Raw genomic sequence first — 20,969 nt, forward strand, 5'->3', positions numbered from 1 at the left:
TCACTCTTGGTGTGGCTGCACAGCAGCGTCCACCTGACTGAAATCACTTCTGGTGTGGCTGCACAGCAGCGTCCACCTAGCTAAACCACTGAGCGAAATCACTGTTGGTGTGGCTGCTTGGGCAGCATCCACCAGAGCTAAAATCACTGACAGAGCTGCTACACCACCGCTGCATCAGCTGCCCAGAGCACCACCATCACCACCTGAGGTGCAAGATTTCTCACTGACAGCCTCCCAGCAGTGAAGCAGCGCCTGCGCTCCCCAGCTGCGCTCTCCATCCAGCGCCATCAGAGAGCAGCAAGCAGACCCTGTGGCCAAGCCGCTAGGTGGCAAACTGGCCCTCCACTTCGGTGGGGGGTACTGCGTACCTGGCGGCGTAACCCAGGGTCCGCTATCTTGTCTGCGCCACGGCCATCACACTGGCAGCCCCACCATCGTGCCAGCACTAACATCTTCATTGCCGCCATCCTAACTGACTGATCTATCAACCATCGGCTGCTTCATCACCAATAATTACAACTACTCAGATGTGACCACTACCAGATTTGACTTAATTACTTATCTTAATAACGACTACCAGATTTGACCACTCACCTCGATAAAGACTACCGGACTTGTAACCTTTTTACTTAACTTTACATAGGGCCAGGCCTAAAGGCCCAGGCTAGGTTTTCCTTTGTAATATAAATGTAAATATCAGTGTTCATATTAAGTATATTTAATTGTTAGATAGTATTATTAGTATTAATTATTATCTAGGACTGTTAGTACTAAGATAGGTAATTAGCATAGTCAATTAGTATATAAGTAATTAATTAGTATATAGGTAAGTTGCCCTTCTACGGAAGAAGCAAGGGTTAGGTTAGCACCCCGACCCTCGCTACAGTGTGAGGAGTAGCGCCCTCACCCTGCCGCTTCAAATATATATTTGCAGGTAGGGATTAGCACCCCTACCCGCCTGTCTACAGAGATTATAAAGTATTACATGTACATATGTATATAGTACAGTATAGTATAATATTAGTATAGGATAGTATATTATAGTCTAGCTTAATATAGTGTAGTATAGTATAATATAGATAGTTAGATAGGTTTTGTTAACAGATAGTCGTGTACTTAATAAAGATACCAATCTTGTTTGTTCCACACTCTCGTCACACTCTCTCTCTCTCTCCGCCAGCTCCTTCCCTCTGGATGGCCTTAGGTGGGGTCACCTGCATACTTCCGGGGCGGCACTCTCCTAATGCCTTGGGGTGGTAGCAGGGTCTGGTCCGGGTCCTGGGACCCCGGGGTGGGGGGGGAGGTCTCGACCCTCCCTCGGCAGCGACGCATTAATCTGTCGTTCTAGTCCTAACATCGCATCGCGACAAAGGGGTTGCACAAGAATGCAACCTCTGCGTAAGTCCAGGGTCTACTGTATCTCAGAATAATGCCTGCCATGTATAGATAGCCTAACAGTCCTTCTTACAAGTTAATTAATAAAGATACAAAGCTTTATTGTTTGGTGTGGTGGGTAGAAGAGATCGGCCAGGGAGTCCTTGGGACCTTGTACCTGCTGCCTGCAGGCTATGTAAGGGGCAGACCAGCATCCACTGGTGCCCCAGCCCCAGACTCCAGTGGGGGGCCCTATGGCTGGGGCTCTAGCCCTGCACTCAAGTGGGTCCCCTCCCCCTCAGCCTTTTGCTGAGGTGGGGCTTCAGCTCCACGGTGGGGTGGTGCTGCACCAGAGACTCTGGCCCTATATCACGGCTCTGGGGCATGGCTCAGGGCGGTGGCGTGTCAGGGACTCTGGCCACTGCCCCATACTCCTGCCCCCTCTTGTGCTGCATGGGAGAGGATGGTTGGGGTTGGAGCCCCTGGCAGCACACCACTCTAAAAACACATCACATGCCAAGAGTGGCACATGTGCCAGGTGTTGCCAATGCCTGCTACAGAATTTAGATGTTTCTTTTTAAAGGTATTCTTGGAGAGACATACTGGAGAGCAGCATTTCCTGTAAGCTGAGCACTTGGGCAGCCACCCAGGAGAGATTCTGATGCCATCCACATGATTAGCAGAGCACCCACAGCTGGCAGCAACTGTTTCTTTTGGGTGTGCACATCCGCACATGCCTTGGTGCACATAACAAAATGTATTCAGCACGTGGATGGAAAAATTTAGGAGGAGACACTGCTGGAAAGTATCTGAAGAGTTAAAACATTTTAACTACATAGAACAGGAAAAAAGGCTTTAACTCAATTACATACATTACAAGGGAAAACACATTAGCACAAAGATAAATTACTGGAAACAATACTGCTATATAGTTCAAACTTTCCCATTTCAGTTGGGATGAAAATACCACAACAGCATCATTTCACATCATATTTCATTGTCTCTCTTTCTTGCCAAAACCAGAAACAAGAGACGTATACAGAACGAGTTCAACATTGACAGATCATATTATATCCACTATAAATGCTCAGAGACAGGTTTGAATTTGAACAAGGATTGGGTAACTTCTTTTACCTCAGTTGACTCATCTCTACTGCTAAACCTAGCGGATAAATTATTTTGCAATATAAGCCTTGCCATATCAGAAAACTAACTCCAAGCTACCTTTTGGGAAAGTAGAGTGCAGCAACTTCAGGTTCCAACGCCTTCAAGTCATCCAAGTAAATGTCCTGAGGCCCCTGGTGCTGGCTTCGCTTGTGCATCCCTGTTGATTTGTTATGACAATTAGTTTTTTTTTTTTTTTTAAATAAATACATGTATTACATATAGGGTTGTGGAGGCCCAGTTTTCTGGAAACCAAAACAGCAATTTCTGCAGATTGGTTGGCCTATAGTCAGTGAGAATTTTTTTTAATTACATTTTTTTTTTTTTTAGTTAAAAATATTATATTTAAAACCTCAAAATTAAAAGTGTAAATCATAGTTTTTGGAGAACTTCAAATTTCACAGAACACTGGGAATGGAACATTTTTTTAAATACTAAGTGAATACCTTTCTTTTTGGAAGGAGAGTCAATTTTTGAAGGTGGTTTTGCTTCCGAAGGACTATCTGCTAATGGGTGATCAGTATCTAATGTAGATGACTCTTGAGAGGTCTCCAGCACAGGTTCTATGACTGCAGATGCAAGAGTATCTTTAACCTCCAACTGCTTAAACAGAGGGTGAGTTCTTGGCTCAGGTTTCAGTACTGTACAGACAGAATCCTTCATCAAGAAGTCACCTTCAACTTCATCAGAGCCGAGGATGACCCTAAAATGAGTCTTCTCTGATGGAGTAATAGTAGCTGTTCTAGGATGCTCCAGTTTGTCCTTCTTGCTTATCTGGAAAAAAAGGAAAATCTTGTTCTAATGACTACAGCTACAAATGAGGGGAATTTTAAAATGCAAATGAGGCACTGACTTACATCTAGCAACTCATCTGCATAAACTTTTCAGAAGAGATTCTTTCGAAAGAAAGAAAGCAGTGTAGACAGCATGCTTTCGAAAATAAGCCCCATCTTCAAACCCTATTTTGTTTCAGGAAGAAGGTTCTTTCGAAGATGGGGTTTATTTTTTGAAAAAGTCTCATGTACTCTGCCATCTTTCTTTTGAAAGATTTTCTTCCAAAAGAGTTTATGGAAATGAAGCATATGATATATACATCAGTTCCTCATTTACATTTCCAATTTCCCTCATTTGCATTCCTCTTTTGAAAGAGGAATGCAAGTGTAGATGTAGCCATATAGCTTCACGCAATGTCATTCATTTTATTAAGCTATTACATTCAAAGGTGCTTATAGTAATTATGCTCAAGATACAACTTTCAAATAAAAAAAAACTCAAAAAGGCCACTGGATTAAACTTCAACATAACTTTTGGTAACTTCACATGCAGTCTCATTAATAAAGTAGTGGTAATGCCAGCCACACAGGAACTTGCTCACCAGTTCCAGAGAGCATAAAAATATTGCCACATTTCTGTTTTAAGCTTATCCACCATTCAAATTCCTCTTGAAAGCCAACCTCTGCTACGATGCCTATGAGAAACCTTCTGACTGACATGCTTGAAAAGTAAACTGGGAATGTGTGTCCTTCTAATATATGTTTTATACTTGCACTTTTTGTGTCAACACATTGTACATAGGTCGAGGACAGGAGAAGTGACATAACATATCTACATTGTGAACTCAGGTGATGGGTGGTACCTTTTTCTGTTACAAAAGCACATAACACACTGCAGTCCTAATATAAATAGCTTAGCTAAGACACCATTTAGCACAGGGGTCTGCAACTTGCCACTCCAGAGCTGCATGAGGCTCTTTAAGGACTTCTTTGTGGCTCCTGACGTTATAATCGCAAGGTTTAAAAAAAAAAAAAAATTATTATTTTCAATAAACTGTAAACGTCCAAAAGCCCAAAAATGAACTACTCATATCTGAATAGCAAACGATACATGATCTTGAAATGTTGGGTAACTTCCCTTGGCATCCTCCACAGAGAGACACGGTTCAGGAGCAAAAGTCAGGAAGACAGTGGTACAAACACACACATAGGCTATGTCTACGTCTACACTTGGCCCCTTCTTCGAAGGGTGCATGGTAATCAGCCTGATCGGAGAATACTAATGATGTGCTGCGATGAATATGGAGCACTTCACTAAGCTAATTCTCCCCATGGCAACTATGAAGTGTCAAACTTTGAAGGGCCTGCATGCTGTGTAGCCATGGGCACGTCCAAGTGCCCGCAGCTACACAGTCTGCCAGCCCTTCAAAGTCTGACACTTTGTAGTTGCCGCAGGGAGAATTAGCCTAATGAGGTGCTGCATATTCATTCATCACAGCACTTCATTAGTATTCTCTGGTAAGTGTGATTACTATGCCCCCTTTGAAGATGGGGGCAAGTGTAGACATAGCCATAAAGTGTGAGGAAATAGAATATGTAAAAGGTTTTTAAGCATCCTGCAATAAACATGTATTGTAATACAAACCATTGTATGCGCGCTGTTCTTAAAATAGGGGTTACAAAAATTACGGTTTACTGTTATTTATTAAGGTCCATCTTGTATTCACATGCATTGCAGCTCTTGAATTATTGAGTGTTTACCAAATTGGGAAAAAATGGCTCTTCTTGCTGTTTTGGTTGCCAACCCCTGATTTAGCACATAGTAATGAGGAAACATTCAATCTCTTGGTCGCTGATGTGGAATGTATGCATAATTAGCACAACTTGAATTGATAACACTATAATAAAGCAGACTGCATTGAAACAGCTCTCCATTTCTCCCCTTTTAAAAAAGATGGGTCATATCTGAAGAACTGAAGTGAGAAATCTAGACAAGTTTATGACATATTCAAACTATTACCGACTCTTCAAATAAGGACAGATAATTGCTTTAAGTAAAAATGCCTCCTATTAATTTTTAAAAGCAATATTTTAAAACCAATATGCAATATTTATGTATAGCCTTTTCCCAAAAAGCACTGTTGTCTGACTGGGCCTAAGTGACCATCACTGAGGCTCTGCATCAGAACAGCAGTCTGCTCACACAGAGATGAGTATGGATTTAGGGCCCACATTTCGCCATCTCTCCAGGGGGCAGAGAAAGCACTACACTATATTTTCCTGCTTCAGGTTTTGACAACAGTGGATTTACGTCATGGTTTTAACCAGGGGAGGGGCAAGGAGCACTTATGAGAGCGCTGCCTAGGGCAGTGGTTTTCAACCAACCAGAGTGCCATGAGGACTGTCCAAGTGTGCTGTGAAATTTCGTCAATTTCCCCTCACCGCGATACTTTGCAGAGCCACCATGGTGGGAAGATTGATGACCCTATGCCAGCTAGGGCTCGAGCAGCAAGGCTGCCTCAGTTCCAAGATGACATGGGATTATCATTTTCCCCCTCTGGCAGACCTTTGTGGAGTCACTGCAAGGGGAAATGCTGATCCTGCAGGAGGCCATTCATACTAGGAGGCAGCTGAAATGCTTCTTTCTGGCTGAAGCAGGGAATCCCCCCTCCATACCCATCACCCCGCTGTGGCAAGGGGGAGGAAGCCTGTTGGAGCTGAGATGTGGTTTAAGTGCCTCATCCTGGCTCCAGTGGGTTGGCGGGGAGGGGAGCCTGCTCTCTGGAGCTAACCCCTACCTTCCCCCCAGGGTAAGTAATCAAGTAACCAAGTAGTTACTCAATTACTCAACATCCCTTTTGATCCTCATCTAGCTTGTTGCATGCACTCCTATGTGGCAAACCTCTCTAGTAAGACTGAAAAACTATGGTAAATGCAAGCAAAACGCAATGCTCATGAGCAACCAATTTAGCTGAAAAAAAAGTGGGTGTGTCATGGAATTATTTAATTGAAGTGCGCCATGTCACTGAAAAGCCTGGGAACCACTGGCTTAAGGATCTGTAAGTCTAGCAAATCTCTTCACCTGTCCTATCTAGGACTACTCCAAGGTGGGTTTGCAGTTGGTAGCTAAAAGCTTACAATATGAGGGTGAGCAGCCACCAATTCACCTATATTAGAATTTATACCTGATTCCCCTAGAATAAGCCTGGCCCTATCTTTTACAAAAACTATTAGACTTCATCATTGCCATTGCATTTAATGCATCATTTAAAATTTATCTTCTGTTTCTACCATCAAATTAAAGATCTTTAAAGATAATCCTGGCAGGATTTTGTAGACCTGTTTTTATACCTTAATGAAAAGCCTTCCTACCTAGCCACAAGGGGGTGCTGTTTTTCATGTTATTTCTGTTGAGTTCTTCACAATTGCTTAGTTTTCCACCAATAGTCTAATTGGAAATACACTGTTTTAAATCTTAACGAAAACAAAATTCAGTCAGATGAAAAAGTCCCAGACAGTATGTAAGATTAATCTGTTAATAACTTTACCTTTGTAGATTCTGGGAATCCTCCCCATGTCCATTCCATATGGGATTCAGCTCTAAGCAAGCTCTCTGTAGGTTTCACTTCTAGTTCTGAATCGCTTTTAGGACAGGCTGGGTCTGAGAAAGGGCTGCATAACAAACAGAGCAAGCTAAAACATTTAAAATGCATTTGTTGTACAGCTACTTTTCTTCATTTTCTCTAGTTTTACAGAGCCTCAATTATTCAGAAACAAGGCAAGAATCCCAGTTGGGTTTTCAGACAAAGAAATTGGGTTAAAACTAAAATCACATTAAAAGGGGATTATAAATACTGATCACCCTGAACAGATTTCTTCCTTGTTCTTGAAGCGTTCTCAGTATAATCCCCCACAACTTTCAGTTTCTTAAAAAAGATGATTTGGCTTCCATGAGACGTGTACTTCCTCCTGTTAATTTAGGATAATCTGTTTTAAACTCCTATGTTCCAGGCAAGAGACAGCATTGCCCTTTGCAAGGTCAGAAAAATTTCATTCATTACTAAAGTCCTATTATTGTTGCAGGTTAAATGGACGTGGCAGTTATATTCCAATATACAACAGCATGCTGCAATGTACCCCACCCCTCATCAGGGCTGATGGAGGTAGGGGGGACAAAATAAATACAGCATATGATCAAATCATGGGAACAACTGTGTTTACTTTAAAATTATATTTCAGCCTCCTTGCAGTTTTTGAAGACAGAACTATACTCCTCAATAACTGAAAACAGGAGAATGCCTTCTAATTTTTGAAAACTAGACCTTTTCTGACTCACCTCTTCCCTCAAGCCTCCCACACACTGGCTTCTCTCCCCCACACTCCCACTTGCGCAGCACCTGATCCCTTCCACCTCCCTTTCACACCACTTGGGCTTCTTTTGCTCCAAGACAGGAGCTGCAACATACCTGCTGCCAGCCCACAAAGAGCAAGCAAAAGGTGATCTCAGCTGTGCAGATTGGTAGCTTTCTTTCTCTGTCACACTCTCCCCAAGCCTAAAATGACTGGACACAGCCAGATCCCATTAAAAATGTGGCAAATTTAAGAATGCCCTGCCCCTTGAAGTTGCCAGTTTTGACAGATAGAACAATACCCATATTGTAACTAAGGAAAATATAATTGTTATCCTAACTAGCAGAACAACCTTGGGGGGCTGGAATAAGGATTGTTTGAAGTAAACATTTAGTCTTGGGATGTGCACAAGATTTTCTTTTCTTAATAATGCTGACATACTAAAGAAATTTCACTTTTTGCTTGAACATCCATTAACCCATCATGACCTCCTCTAAGACAGTTTAATGTGCTAGTTAAACCTTGGTCTTTGCACCAGGAAGTAGAATAAATTCCACTGACTGATCTTTTATGGTTCACAAGATTATCCTGAGAGTGACAATCATCCAAATATTGAGTCTCCAGCTGTCTGGTCCTGGTTGTAGGCAGTCTCATCAGAAGAGCCCATGCTAAGCCAATCAGGTCCAACAGCAACAGCTTTTTTGTCCAGAAAAGCAGTAGTATCACTGCTGCTCTCTGCTGTGTATCTTTTGCATGGTCTTGGGCAGTAGTGGGGAAAAAAAAGCAACTTCTCAGCCTTGGAAGAAGTCTCTTCACTACCTCAATTCCCTGGTCCTGATATATGGACAGGACACACAGCAGTTTCTTGATGTCCCAGATATAAAAATGTCAATTTCCATCCCACTAAACAGATTAAATATGAGCGAGGATATTTCTCAATGCAGACTCCACTGTGCTTGATCCATCTTCTGTCATGCGAGTCTTGGTCCCCACCCCCCGCCCCATCTTTATTAACAATGCATAAAGAAAACTCATCCATGCAGGACTGGAAGAGGAATGATGCTGTTCTTCCTAAATTATTCGTGAAAATCCTTCAGACCCTTTGACTATCATGACAAGAACAAAGTTTGTTATACATGAAAGGAAGATTGCTCAGCTACTTCAGTGAATCAGTGTACTCCAGCCGATGGATTTGTATTCTCTTTCTGCTACACAGTGCCAGGATTAAATGGAGAAACCTTGTTTACCTCTTATCAGTTAGTTGTACTGCCCTCAGATTTAATTCATATCGTTATAAGTATCAGAGGGGTAGCTGAGTTAGTTTGTATCTTCAACCACAAGTAGTCCTGTGGCATCTTATATTTTGGAGCATAAGCTCTTGTGGACAAAGACCCACTTTGTCAGCTTATGCTCCAAATTATCTGCTAGTCTACAAAGTGCCATGGGAATTCAGGTCGTTTCACGATCAGCACATCGACACTCATCTGACCAAGCCTCCTCCTTTACCCAGGCTTGGGACTGGCATGGAACCCCTAGAGACTTCATGGTGGGGGTTCCATGCCAGTCCCAAGCCTGGATAAAGGAGGAAGGTTGGTCAGATGAGCATTAAAGCACTGATCATGAAACAATATGAATAAAAGCTGATGCCAGTATGACTGACTGATAAAAATGCCGGCTCCAATGTTGCCCAGCTAAACAAGGTCTGTGGCACCAATCGAGCAATTAAGATTGCGTCAATAAGTTGGAGGAAGTAGAAAGAGCAGTGAAATGACAAGAGCAAGAACAACAAGAACCCTGGAAATAAGTTAATGGGAGAGATGATCAAATACAGTGGAGAAAGCATGATTCAGGAAATACACTGACTATGGCTACGTCTACACGTGCCCCAAACTGCGAAATGGCCATGCAAATGGGAATAAGGGGACTTCGAAGTAGGTGGCATCCTTTCGAAAAGGAGCCCCATCTGGACGCGCCGCGCGGCGGCAAGGCGCATCAATTTCGAAGTGCCGCTGCCGCCTGCATGCTAATGAAGCGCTGAATTTGCATGGCCATTTCGAAGTTTGGGGCACGTGTAGACACGGCCTATGTAATGTAACATGGAAAGAAAGGAAGGCACCTAATGACTGGACAAGGTCCATGCTAGTGACAATACACAAGAAAGGAAGTGCACTGGAGTGCAAGAACTACAGAATGATTGCCCTAACAAGTCATCTAGGCCAGATGCTGATGACGATACTGACGGAGACACTGAGATCACAGATAAAAAAACATCTAGCAGACAAGCAAGCAGGATTCAGGAAAGGTAGAAGCACCATACAGCAGATATTGGCATGAAGACTGATTGTGGAGACAGCTTGATGAAAGAGCATCTATGATTGCTTTGTCAATTTTCAGAAGCTTTTGACAGTATAGATCAGAAAGTGACTTAGTGTTGGAGTTGTAAAGAGTGGATAGCAGACTGATACAGTTATTGAAGGGTATCAACGACAATGCAGAGGCAACAGTGAGAATGTGTGTAGAGTGGGGAAGTTGGTTGAGAACAAGCAGAGGTATGAGTCAAGGAGATCTGATATCGCCAAATATCTTCATCATCATCACGCACCTAGAGTGATGGACAAAAAACAAGGAAGAGGTAGAAGGGATATCTGTGCACAGGATGAGAATCAACAACTTGAGGTTTGCGGACGATATAGTTATCATTGAAGAAGATGAAGAAAAGCTTGTGAGAATGGTGAAGGTGCTAAATGAGGAAGTGAAGCAGTATAGAATTATGAACATCAATTAAAAACAAAAACTGTGGTATTTGGAGATAAGGAAATAGAAAGGAAGATCAGTGTAGACAGGATCGAACTAGAGAACATGAAGTTCACATATCTGGGAAGCAACTCAACGTACGATCTATACTGTAAAGAAGACATAGCACAACTAGAATAGCAAAAGCAAGAGAGTTTGAAGGTGACGGATAAGATCTAGAAAAGGTAAAGCAATTCACTTAGGAACAAAGCTAAGTGTCTTGAAAACACGAGTATTCAGCAGCACATTGCACAGGTGCGAGACACGAGAGAACGAAAGATTCTAAGAGAAGGATATTGGCATGCGAAAGAAGTTGTTATAGAAAGATCCTGAGGATAGGATGGATGCAGAAGGTCACCAACGAGTAAGGTGACCATCTGCCCCATATTGGGTGGGATGGTCCTGTATTTAAGATGCCAAAAAGGCATCGTGATTTTTTCCCCCACCCACAAAAGGAACTCATGGTCCCATATTTGCCCTCCACTCTCACCTTGGAGAAACTGGGGGAGCACCAACCGGCTTCCTCAAGGCACCCAGGGAGCACCGGCAGCTCCGGCCTCTTTCCCAGCTACCTGGGGTTTGGAGGAGCCACCCCTCCCCCTATATTGCCCTGTCCAATATTTGGGACAGGGAGATATATGGCCGCCCTACCAACAATGAATTATATAGGAAGATATAGCCAAAAAAGAACCTACTGCAGAAGGTTATACAATGAAAGTTATAGCTATTCGGGTGCACCTGCAGAATCAAGACCCTGGTATTCGGCATAATGGACAGTTCAAATAAGAGAGAGACACCCCACAGAAAATGGGTAGATATAGTGGATTCTGTAGACTAGCTCTGCACCAAACTAAGCCGTTCTGCACTGGACAGGGAAAGATGAAAGGAAGTAGCGAAGGAGGCATCGGACACTAATGGGCACTAAGCCCATGATTATTTTTGATAATGGCGACCTTGTTTATCATACTGTACTGCTCCAACCTGAAGCAGTTGATGAAGATGTCTTTGGCATTTCCATATCTTTGCTGGAAAGATGTAATGGGACAAAGCTGTCTTTGCGATTTTTGCACAGCTCCACAGAGTAACACTGCTCTGACTGCATCCAGCAAACTTCATATTGGCCAAAGCCATAGACAGCCATCTACTAAGAAATTGTAAAAGCCTGACAACTGGTGGGGGGGCGGGCGGGAGGGTGAATCTAACTTCAGACAAGTCTGGTTGTTAATCCTGCAGTTAGCAATGAGGGCAACTACTGACCTTGCCTCAAAAACCTGCAGTTTTGTTAGTCATTCACAAAACAGTATTTGTTTTACTTCAAGTACTGTTTTAACTTGCCAAATGAAAAGTATTTCTGTCTAAAGTATCCGATGGGCCAAGACTTGAAATAAATTGTTCCTGTGGGCTTGCCTGTTGGTATCAGGGCAGACAGAAGGGAATGTCAATGGGTAAGGCACTGTGTGCTACCAGTGACCGACAGGCATGATTTTGCCTCCAAGCTGCAAGCAGGCTGAAGTACTCCTTTTAGCAGACGTATGGACCTTGGCATGATGAAGAAACTTAAAAAAAGCAGCACTTACTGTAGGTATCAATATCGTGCCCTGCCTCTGTGATGAACTGTCTACTTCCCTCTTTTGACTGGCAATGATGAGATATTGATAAAGGCTCCTCATATCCTGCACGCAAAAACTGAGCAAGCGGACCCAAGAAATGGCCACTCTCACTACATGCACAGTTTTCACTAAAGGAACTGGAAGAAATTGGAGGCTGGATCCTCTTGACTGTATACTTTAACACTTGAAAAGAGTAAGGTTCCTGCTAATGGTTTTATAAAACAAAAAGAGCGGAAGCTAAGCCCTCCTGCTCCTTCCTGAACACACACAGGAACTAAAAGCTAAAAACACACAGGGTTCCTCACCCACCAAAACTGTTCTCTCATTCAAAGTAGATAGAGGGGCTCATGCATTAGATAGGAGGGATGATTTTATGATTAAGGAACTGTTCAGCCCCCCCAGCTTTACTCCAGACTCCGTGTGATCTTCTGCAAGTTCATTAGTCTGTCTCAGTTCCACAACTGTGAACTGGGAAAAATGGAAAATGTGTTGTGACCATTAGTTCATTAATTCTTTGAGGAGTACAGATAATATATCAATGAACACTTCTTAAGGCTGAAACTCCATAAACCTAGAGATTTTATGTAAATATAACTGGTTGCTCCTTCATTCTCAACAGGAGGGCTGTCTAGCATTTGTAGTCTTGTTTTAAATTAGACATTTAACTCAAATTACTGAAAACATAAGCCTAAACACTTCACAACATTTACTCTGACACACACATTTGTGGCTAGCCTTAGGTTGAGTACTTGGGAATATGTTATTTTATTTCTCCCCAGTGGACTTTAGCAACAGTTTTTGTTCATTTAGAAAGACTGTTGTAACAGTTGTGGGTTTTTTGTTACTATGAACATAAATTTGCATATAAACCGTGCAGTCCTTGGGCCCGTGCTAAGCTGCAAATGCAGTCCTGGAGGTCACATATGTTGGGCAGTCCACTTTAGATAGTTTCATAGGACAGAAGTAGTTATGGAGGCGGTGCATTAGTCCATAACATAAAAGAGTACAAATCACACAGAAAGAGGACACCATGAAAAATAACCTACTTCTCCAAAGGAGACCAGTCTCCATCAGATAAAGGGTAATGATCCTTGGAGTGATAAACCATAGGCTCTTTCTGTTCTTCACTCTTTGGGGAAGAATTTGAGGATCCTCTGTGGAGACAAAAGACATTTTTGTTTTGAGTCCATGACCAGTCTCCACTGACAACGTGCCTAGGAGAACTGAATTATTTATATACCAGAAACCCAAGGTCAAAAAGAGAAAGGAAGAAACTAACAGTTGAAGAATTACTAAAGACAGAGCAGTCGTTCATCACTGGAGGTGCTGCTTTCTTGTCTATACAGCCTTTTTACTTATTTCTGTGCTGCTATCTTTGATAACCATAAAAAATGAGATCCTAACAAGAGTTTTAGTGTCCCCTTCCACTTATTTAGCTAAATAATGTTAATCTAAGAGATCTCACAAAAATATAGTAAGGTTGTGTTTATACTAGAGCATAAAGTCAATTTTAAGGAACTTTGCCATGAAGACAGTCACACTGTGAAATCAAGCTAATACCATTAGGCCAATTATAAGAGGCACAAAGGACAACTCTCTCACACCACCCCTCCAAGGCAGTATAACACCAAGTTTAAATTTAAAAGGTTGAATTAATGCTTGTGTAGGACGCATTACTTTAAATTGCTTTTATTGGCCTCCAGAGGTATCTTAGGGGTATCCACAATAACCCACATGTCCGTTCTGGCCACTTTCACCTTCATTGCTCTCCAAATGCATAGGAAATATATAACAGAAAGCCCAGGAATTTGAATTCATTTTCTTTCTGCCCAGCGTATAGTACACCTCAGGAGCGACTGCATCTAGCCATCACAAGTTTTCAGGATTCTGGTTCTGATCCTGATCAAAGTTCTCAGGGTCACAAAAGAGCCCCAGAATGGAGCTACCAAAAGATCCAGAATCTAATTTCTGTGTAAGGTGATGAATTTGTGCTGAGCAAACTGCAAACCAGAAAAAGAAATGTGGATGTTTAAGGGAAGATTCCCAGGGCTTGATGGAAAAAGGGTACACCAAGGATGCTCAGCAATGCCAGGTCAAAACCAAGGAGCTCAGGCAGAATTATCAGAAGGTGAAAGAAGCCAACAGGCAATCTGGGACATCTCCCAAAACATGTCACTTTTACAAGCAGCATTAAAGCAATTCTTGGGAAGTATCCAACCACAGTCACTGAGAATTAAATGGACTCATCAGGAGACAATGCTTGGCTCTCTGGTGAGAGCGGCAAGGGAGAGGAGACAAAAGCCGATGAGGAGGAAGATGCTGCTAAGTCATGAAATTCAGCAGACAGATGAAGAAGCTGATCCTGCCAGCCAGGATCTCCCCATCACCCTGGAGGCAGTTCCCTCATCAACGCCAGATGCTCCAAACTCCAGCAATACTGGTGAGGGCTCTTCTGGTGCACATACTTTTTAAACCACTACAAATGGGTTGCAGGTGGGGTTAGGTAGCTCTACACATCCACAACCAGGAGCCCCTAACACAGCTTGTTAATATTTCTGGGGATGGAACACTTATCCTTTTTGGAGATCTCCATAAAGATATCAGCCAGGTATTCTTATTTTTCTCATGAGGTTTTTGAAGAGGCCTGATGTATTCCAACTTCCACGACAGCACACCTTGCCTTTCCAAGTCACCAGTTAGTATTCTGGCATTATGACACCACACAGCATTATTGCAAATTTTCTAGCCCTGTCCTCACACAGTATGAGCATATTTTCTTTGTCACTCTGTTATTCTTAGGAAGCTGATGTCTCTTTTCGCAACCTAGAACCAGCACAGGAAATGTTTGTCCTTTTAACATAATCACATTGCTCCATGGCCATTTAAATTTCCCAAGACTGCCCTACCACACCCTGGGGCTGACAGGCTCTCCATGTCCCCAAGCTCCATGTGGCTGGTGCGCTCTCCTGGCCCCCACCCCTCCCACCACACTGCTGGAGGGCTCCCTGGGTTCCCCCCCACAGCTACATGGCTACAAAAGATTTGAGGAGCTGTCTACAAAGTTTTTTTCCGTGCTTTACATTTTACAGCACTGCTCCCTCCACACTCAGCCCACCATGTGGCCAGCAGGCTCAACCTCTCCACCTAACCACACAGCTGCCACGTTGTGCGGACACTGTTTCCAGACACCATCATGTCCAGCTGGGACCTTCCCTGCTTTAAATGGCTTTTTCCCGGCACGGGATTTAGGAGATAGAAAACATTTTTTTTTGAGGCTTTACAATCCACAGGAGTGCTCCCCCCACCACATCATAGTGGGTGGGGGGGGGGCGTGATATCGCACGTTAAATGCAGCAGATTCATTTGGCTGTCTTCTCATTCATAAAGCTATTCTTCAAAGCATCCCTGATTTTTCTTGCATCTGTCTGCAGATTGCTTGTTGCCCTTCCGTCCAGCTGTTCATAAAAACTGCCCAGGGCGTCGGCCTCTGCTACCAGGCTGACATGAAATTTTCCCCCTCTGATTCACAAATGTTATGGAGAATACAACAAGTTCAAACCACGGCAAGGATGTTGGCTTCATAAAGGTACAAACGGGTCAAAAGGCCCTTGAATCTGGCTTTTAAACAGCCAAAGGCACATTCTATACTCGCTCAGCCTGTAGTTGAAGTACTTCTTGCTGTGGGCCAGGGTGCCTGTGTATGGCTTCATGAGCCAAGGGAGCAGAGAGTAAGCAGGCTCACCCAATATCACTATGGGCATCTCCATATCACCAATCTTGATTTTCTGGTCTGGGAAGAAAGTCCCATCCTGGAGCTTTCTGTACATATCTGAATTTCTAAAGATGCATGTGTCATTCACCTTTCCCAACCATCCCACACAGATGTCACTGAAATGACCCTTGTGATCCACTATTGCCTTCAACACCACGAGAAGTACCCCTTGCAAATTACGTACTCTGACGCCAGGCCATCCAGGGCCAGGATGGGCATGTGTGTTCCATCTATTGCCCCACTGCCAGGTAGGAAACCCCATGGCAGCAAAGCTGTCCACTATGTCCTAAGCAAGCGTCAGAGTCACACTCTTTTGCAGCAGATGGGCATTGATTGCCTTGACTACCTGGATCACCATGGCCCCTACTGTCAATCTGCCCATCCTGAACTGATTTGCCACTGACTGGTAGCTGCCAGGCATTGCAAACTTCCACAGACCAATTGCCACTCACTTGTGAGCTGCCAAAGTAGGTCTCATTTTGGTATCACAGTGTTTTAGGGCAGGGAGTTGCACATTAAAGTTCCATGACAGTGACTTTGCACATGCAGAAGTTCAGAAACCACTGCTGACCATCCCAGACCTCCAAAACCATGTGGTCCCACCAGTGTGTGGTGATTTCATGTATTTAGAAACAGTGCTCCACTGCATGCAATGCAGCCAGCAGTCGCAATGTGATCCAAATCAATGTTCGCCTTCCTCTCATCCTCCCACCAGCTTTGTCTAATAAAATACTGCATGACACTTCGGGTAGTGGCCATAACTGCGCAGCGGCTCTAAGCTGTTCAGGATCCATGCTAGCACCATGAACCAGGGGCAGGCGTTGGAAAAAATGGCATGAAATTCCTTGGGCCGTTTGTTTTCTAATGGCGGGGGTGGGCAACTATGCACTTTGGGATGATGACATCTGACACCCACAAGCATTTGTGGTGCATTTTTTCCCATAACACACTGACACAAAACCCCACAATGTAAAGCGGCTGCACTCACTGCAGGACAAGTACCCACAACGCATGGCTCACATGGTCGAACCTAGCAAAGGCAATGGAGACACTATGCCAGCTTTCTGGACATGTGTGGACACACCTTTGACCTCATAAAATCTATTTTTAAGAAGCTGACTTCAATAAATTCAACTTTATCTTGTACAGCAGATGCAGCCCAAGTGATACCATTCTCCACAAATGTGTTGTACAGAAGGCAAAAATTGAAAATGGAGAAAGTTGAAACACAATGATTACAATCCTTACCAAAAGCCTCCAAAAATCAATTCATTTAGACTACTACTACAAAAGGCATGCACTATACTGAGCTGACATATTCTTTGATTACTAGCCTAGTAATAATAAGATCACAAGAATGGCCATACCGGAACAGACCAAAAGGTCCACCTAACCCAATACCCTATTTTGTGACAGTGGCCATACCACATGCCCTAGGAGGGAATGGTCAGAACAAGTAATCAACTATACTTCCAAAATACCAGTGTTGCAATAGGAAGCACTGCATAAGAGCCATATAGGGTTCAGGTATGTTTCTAGACTACCTGCAGTGCCTCAACATCTACACTGCTATTTATACCCATTCTAAGTTGGCATACAATGTCTACAAACTTCTGCAAATGTGGACTTAAATAATCGGCATCCTCAAGAAAAGAGAAGTTACTCACCGTAGTAACGATGGTTCTTCGAGATGTGTCCCCGTGGGTGCTCCACAATAGGTGTCGGGCTCGCCCTGGCACCGCAGATCGGATCTTTCCAGCAGTTTCTGCCAGACTGCGCATGCGCCGGCACGCGCCGCTCCCCTGCACGCTCCCAGCCACGTGCAAGATCCAGTCCCCGCCAGTTCCTTGACCAACCGCCTCGGATGCTCCTGAAAAACACCAAACAGAGATCCGAAGCAGGGAGGATGGGCGGGTGGTGGAGCACCCACGGGGACCCATCTTGAAGAACCATCGTTACTACGGTGAGTAACTTCTATTTCTTCCTCGAGTGTCCCCGTGGGTGCTCCACGATAGGCGACTACCTAGCAGTAACCCAAGAAAGGAGGTGGGTAATTGGGTTATGTGCAGCTTGCCCCCGAAAGGACCGCTGTCGAGAGGCGGGTATCCTCTTGGAATACCCGGTGTAGGGCATAATGCTTGGCGAAGGTGTCATAGGATGACCAGGTCGCCGCTCTGCAAATGTCTTTTACCGCGATGCCCTTGAAAAAGGCTGTTGATGCCGCCATCGCCCGGGTGGAATGAGCCCTAGGCGGGGACAGTAAAGGAGTCTTTCGAAGTTCGTAGCACATCTTTATGCAGGACACAATGTGCTTTGAGATTCTTTGTGAAGAGACCCTCTCCTTTTGATCTGGGAGCGAGAGAGACTAAGAGTCTGTCCGTTTTCCGGAAGCACTTAGTTCTGTCTATGTAGAAGGCCAACGCCCTCCTCACGTCCAGGAGGTGCAGGCGTGCCTCCTTGTTGGAGTTATGAGGCTTCGGGTAAAACGAGGGTAAAACTATAGGTTCGTTAAGATGGAACTCTGAAGAAACTTTCGGAACACAGGCTGGGTGCAGCCGTAAGGTTATCACCTCCTTTGAGAATACCATGCAGGGCGGCGTTGCCATAACTGCTGCGAGCTCACTCACCCTGCGAGCTGACGTGATTGCAAGAAGGAAGGCTGTCTTTATCGTAAGGAGACGGAGGGAAACCGTGGCTAAGGGTTCAAAAGGTGGTCCTGTTAGCGCGCTGAGGACCAGGTCCAAGCTCCACGATGGTGGAAGCAGTTTCCGAGGGGGGTACAGGTTTACCAGCCCCTTCAGGAACCTGGTAACAATAGGATGGGCAAACACTGTGGGCCCTTCGTCTTCATGCCAAAAAGCCGATATAGCGGCGAGATGGACCTTCAACGAGGAGAGGGAGAGCCCGCCTCTCTTGAGGTCCAGTAAGTATTCTAGTATGACAGGTATAGGCACTTCAAGGGGAGCTAAATGCTTGGTGGAACACCATGCAGTGAATCGAGTCCATTTCTGTTTGTAGGTCTTCCTGGTGGAGATCCTTCGGCTACTTTCCAGGACTTGTTGCACTCCATCCGTACATGTACTTTCTAGGGGGCTGAGCCATGGATTAACCATGCTTGTAGGCGCAGGCCTCGGGGGGTGAGGATGCACTATGGACCCCTGGGCCTGCGTGAGCAGGTCCGGCGCTACCGGAAGGGGAAGCGGTGGACGATCCGACATGCGGAGAAGCAAGGGGAACCATTGTTGTCGATCCCATGTGGGGACCACTAGGATCATGCGGGCTCTCTCACTCCTGGCTTTCTGCAGGACCTTGTGGATGAGCACCGTGGGGGGTGAACGCGTAAAGCAGTGGGCCCCCCTTCCACGAAATCGCGAACGCGTCCCCCAGGGACCCCTGCCCCAGTCCTGCCCTTGAGCAGTATTGGGGGCACTTCTTGTTGTGCTGAGTGGCAAACAGGTCTATCTGGGGAAACCCCCATGCCTGAAAAAAAAAATCGGTCGTAGCAGATCAGAGCGGATCTGCCACTCGTGTGTGAGTGTGAAGTGCCTGCTCAGCTGGTCTGCCTTCACATTGTGAGCGCCTGGTAAGTACGAGGCTTTCAACGTTATATTGTTGGCGATGCACCAGTTCCACAGCCGGACTACTTCCGCACATAAGGCACGGGATCGAGCTCCGCCTTGTCGGTTTATATAAAACATGGTGGAGATATTGTCTGTATTGATCCCGACTACCTTGCCTTGTATGTGGTCTGGAAAGTGTTTGCAGGCGTTGAACACCGCTCTGAGCTCCAGAATATTTATATGCAGTGACTGTTCCGTAGGGGACCACAGTCCTTGCATCACCTTTTCGCCAATATGTGCTCCCCACCCTCTGTGGGAGGCGTCGGTGGTGAGAAAAATAGAGATTTGTGGTTGGTGAAAGGGTACCCCTGTTAGCATGTTCTTGGGGTTTACCCACCATTGCAGGGATCTGCACACCTCTGTCATGTGCGACACCACCCTGCAGACGGTATGGGATGCCGGCTTGTAAACGCTCGCCAGCCAATGTTGTAGGTTGCGCATATGCAATCTGGCATTCTATACCACGAACGTTGCCGCTGCCATGTGGCCGAGCAGCTGCAAGCACGTTAAAACTGGCACCGTGGGGCTGTATGTAATGACTTGTACCAGGGAACCGATAGCGCGAAAGCGAGTGTCGGGTAGATAAACTCTTGCTGTGATAGAATTTATGCGTGCCCCTATGAACTCCATGTCCTGTGTGGGGTTGATCTTTGATTTCGCAAGGTTGATGACCAGGCCCAGCAAAGAAAACGTGTTTGCTGTTACACGTATCATCCATAGTACCTCCTCTTTTGAGGCCCCTTTCAGTAGGCAGTCGTCTAGATATGGGAATATAAATACCCCGTCTGTGCAGGTAGGCTGACACCACTGCCAGGGTCTTGGTAAAGACTCTGGGGGCCGAGGAGAGGCCGAACGGCAGAACCTTGTATTGGAAATGTTCTTTGCCGACCATAAACTGGAGAGAACGTCTGTGAGCCGGGTGGATCGTTATATGAAAATACGCATCTTGTAAGTCGAGGGCTGCAAACCAATCTCCATCGTCCAGTGCCATGAGTATAGAGGTGACTGTGATCATCCGAAAAGAAAGGTTACTCACCGTAGTAACGGTGGTTCTTCGAGATGTGTCCCCGTGGGTGCTCCACATTAGGTGTCGGGCTCGCCCGGCGCCGCAGATCGGATCTTCCAAGCAGTTTCTGCCGGACCGCGCATGCGCCGGTGCGCGCCGCTCCCCCGCGCGCTCCCGGCCATGTGCGCGATCCGGTCCCCGCCAGTTCCTTGACCAACCGCCTCGGATGCTCCTGCAAAACACTAAACAGAGATCCGGAGCGGGGAGGATGGGCGGGTAGTGGAGCACCCACGGGGACACATCTCGAAGAACCACCGTTACTACGGTGAGTAACCTTTCTTTCTTCTTCGAGTGTCCCCGTGGGTGCTCCACATTAGGTGACTACCCAGCAGTAACCCAAGATAGGAGGTGGGTAATCGGATTATGTGCAGCTTGTCCCCGAGAGGACCGCTGCCAAGAGACGGGTATCCTCTTGGAATACCCTGTGAAGGGCGTAATGTTTGGCGA

The 20,969-nt window shown here is 45.1% G+C and overlaps 1 protein-coding gene across 6 annotated transcripts in view; it reads right to left on the reverse strand.

Annotated features, from left to right (window-relative positions):
- LPIN2 (lipin 2) overlaps positions 1–20,969 on the reverse strand; it is an 86,492-nt gene that overhangs the window by 21,801 nt on the left and 43,722 nt on the right. For all 6 annotated transcript variants that reach the window (XM_074987368.1, XM_074987372.1, XM_074987369.1 and 3 more), the window contains exons 5-8: positions 13,111–13,218; positions 6,860–6,983; positions 2,985–3,312; positions 2,599–2,698 (exon numbers count right to left, since the gene is read on the reverse strand). In XM_074987368.1, coding sequence (XP_074843469.1) covers positions 2,599–2,698; positions 2,985–3,312; positions 6,860–6,983; positions 13,111–13,218 — 660 coding nt within the window. The remainder of the gene's footprint in view (positions 1–2,598; positions 2,699–2,984; positions 3,313–6,859; positions 6,984–13,110; positions 13,219–20,969) is intronic.

The sequence above is a fragment of the Carettochelys insculpta genome, chromosome 2 (assembly GCF_033958435.1).
Source record: "Carettochelys insculpta isolate YL-2023 chromosome 2, ASM3395843v1, whole genome shotgun sequence".
Classification (NCBI taxonomy): domain Eukaryota; kingdom Metazoa; phylum Chordata; order Testudines; family Carettochelyidae; genus Carettochelys; species Carettochelys insculpta.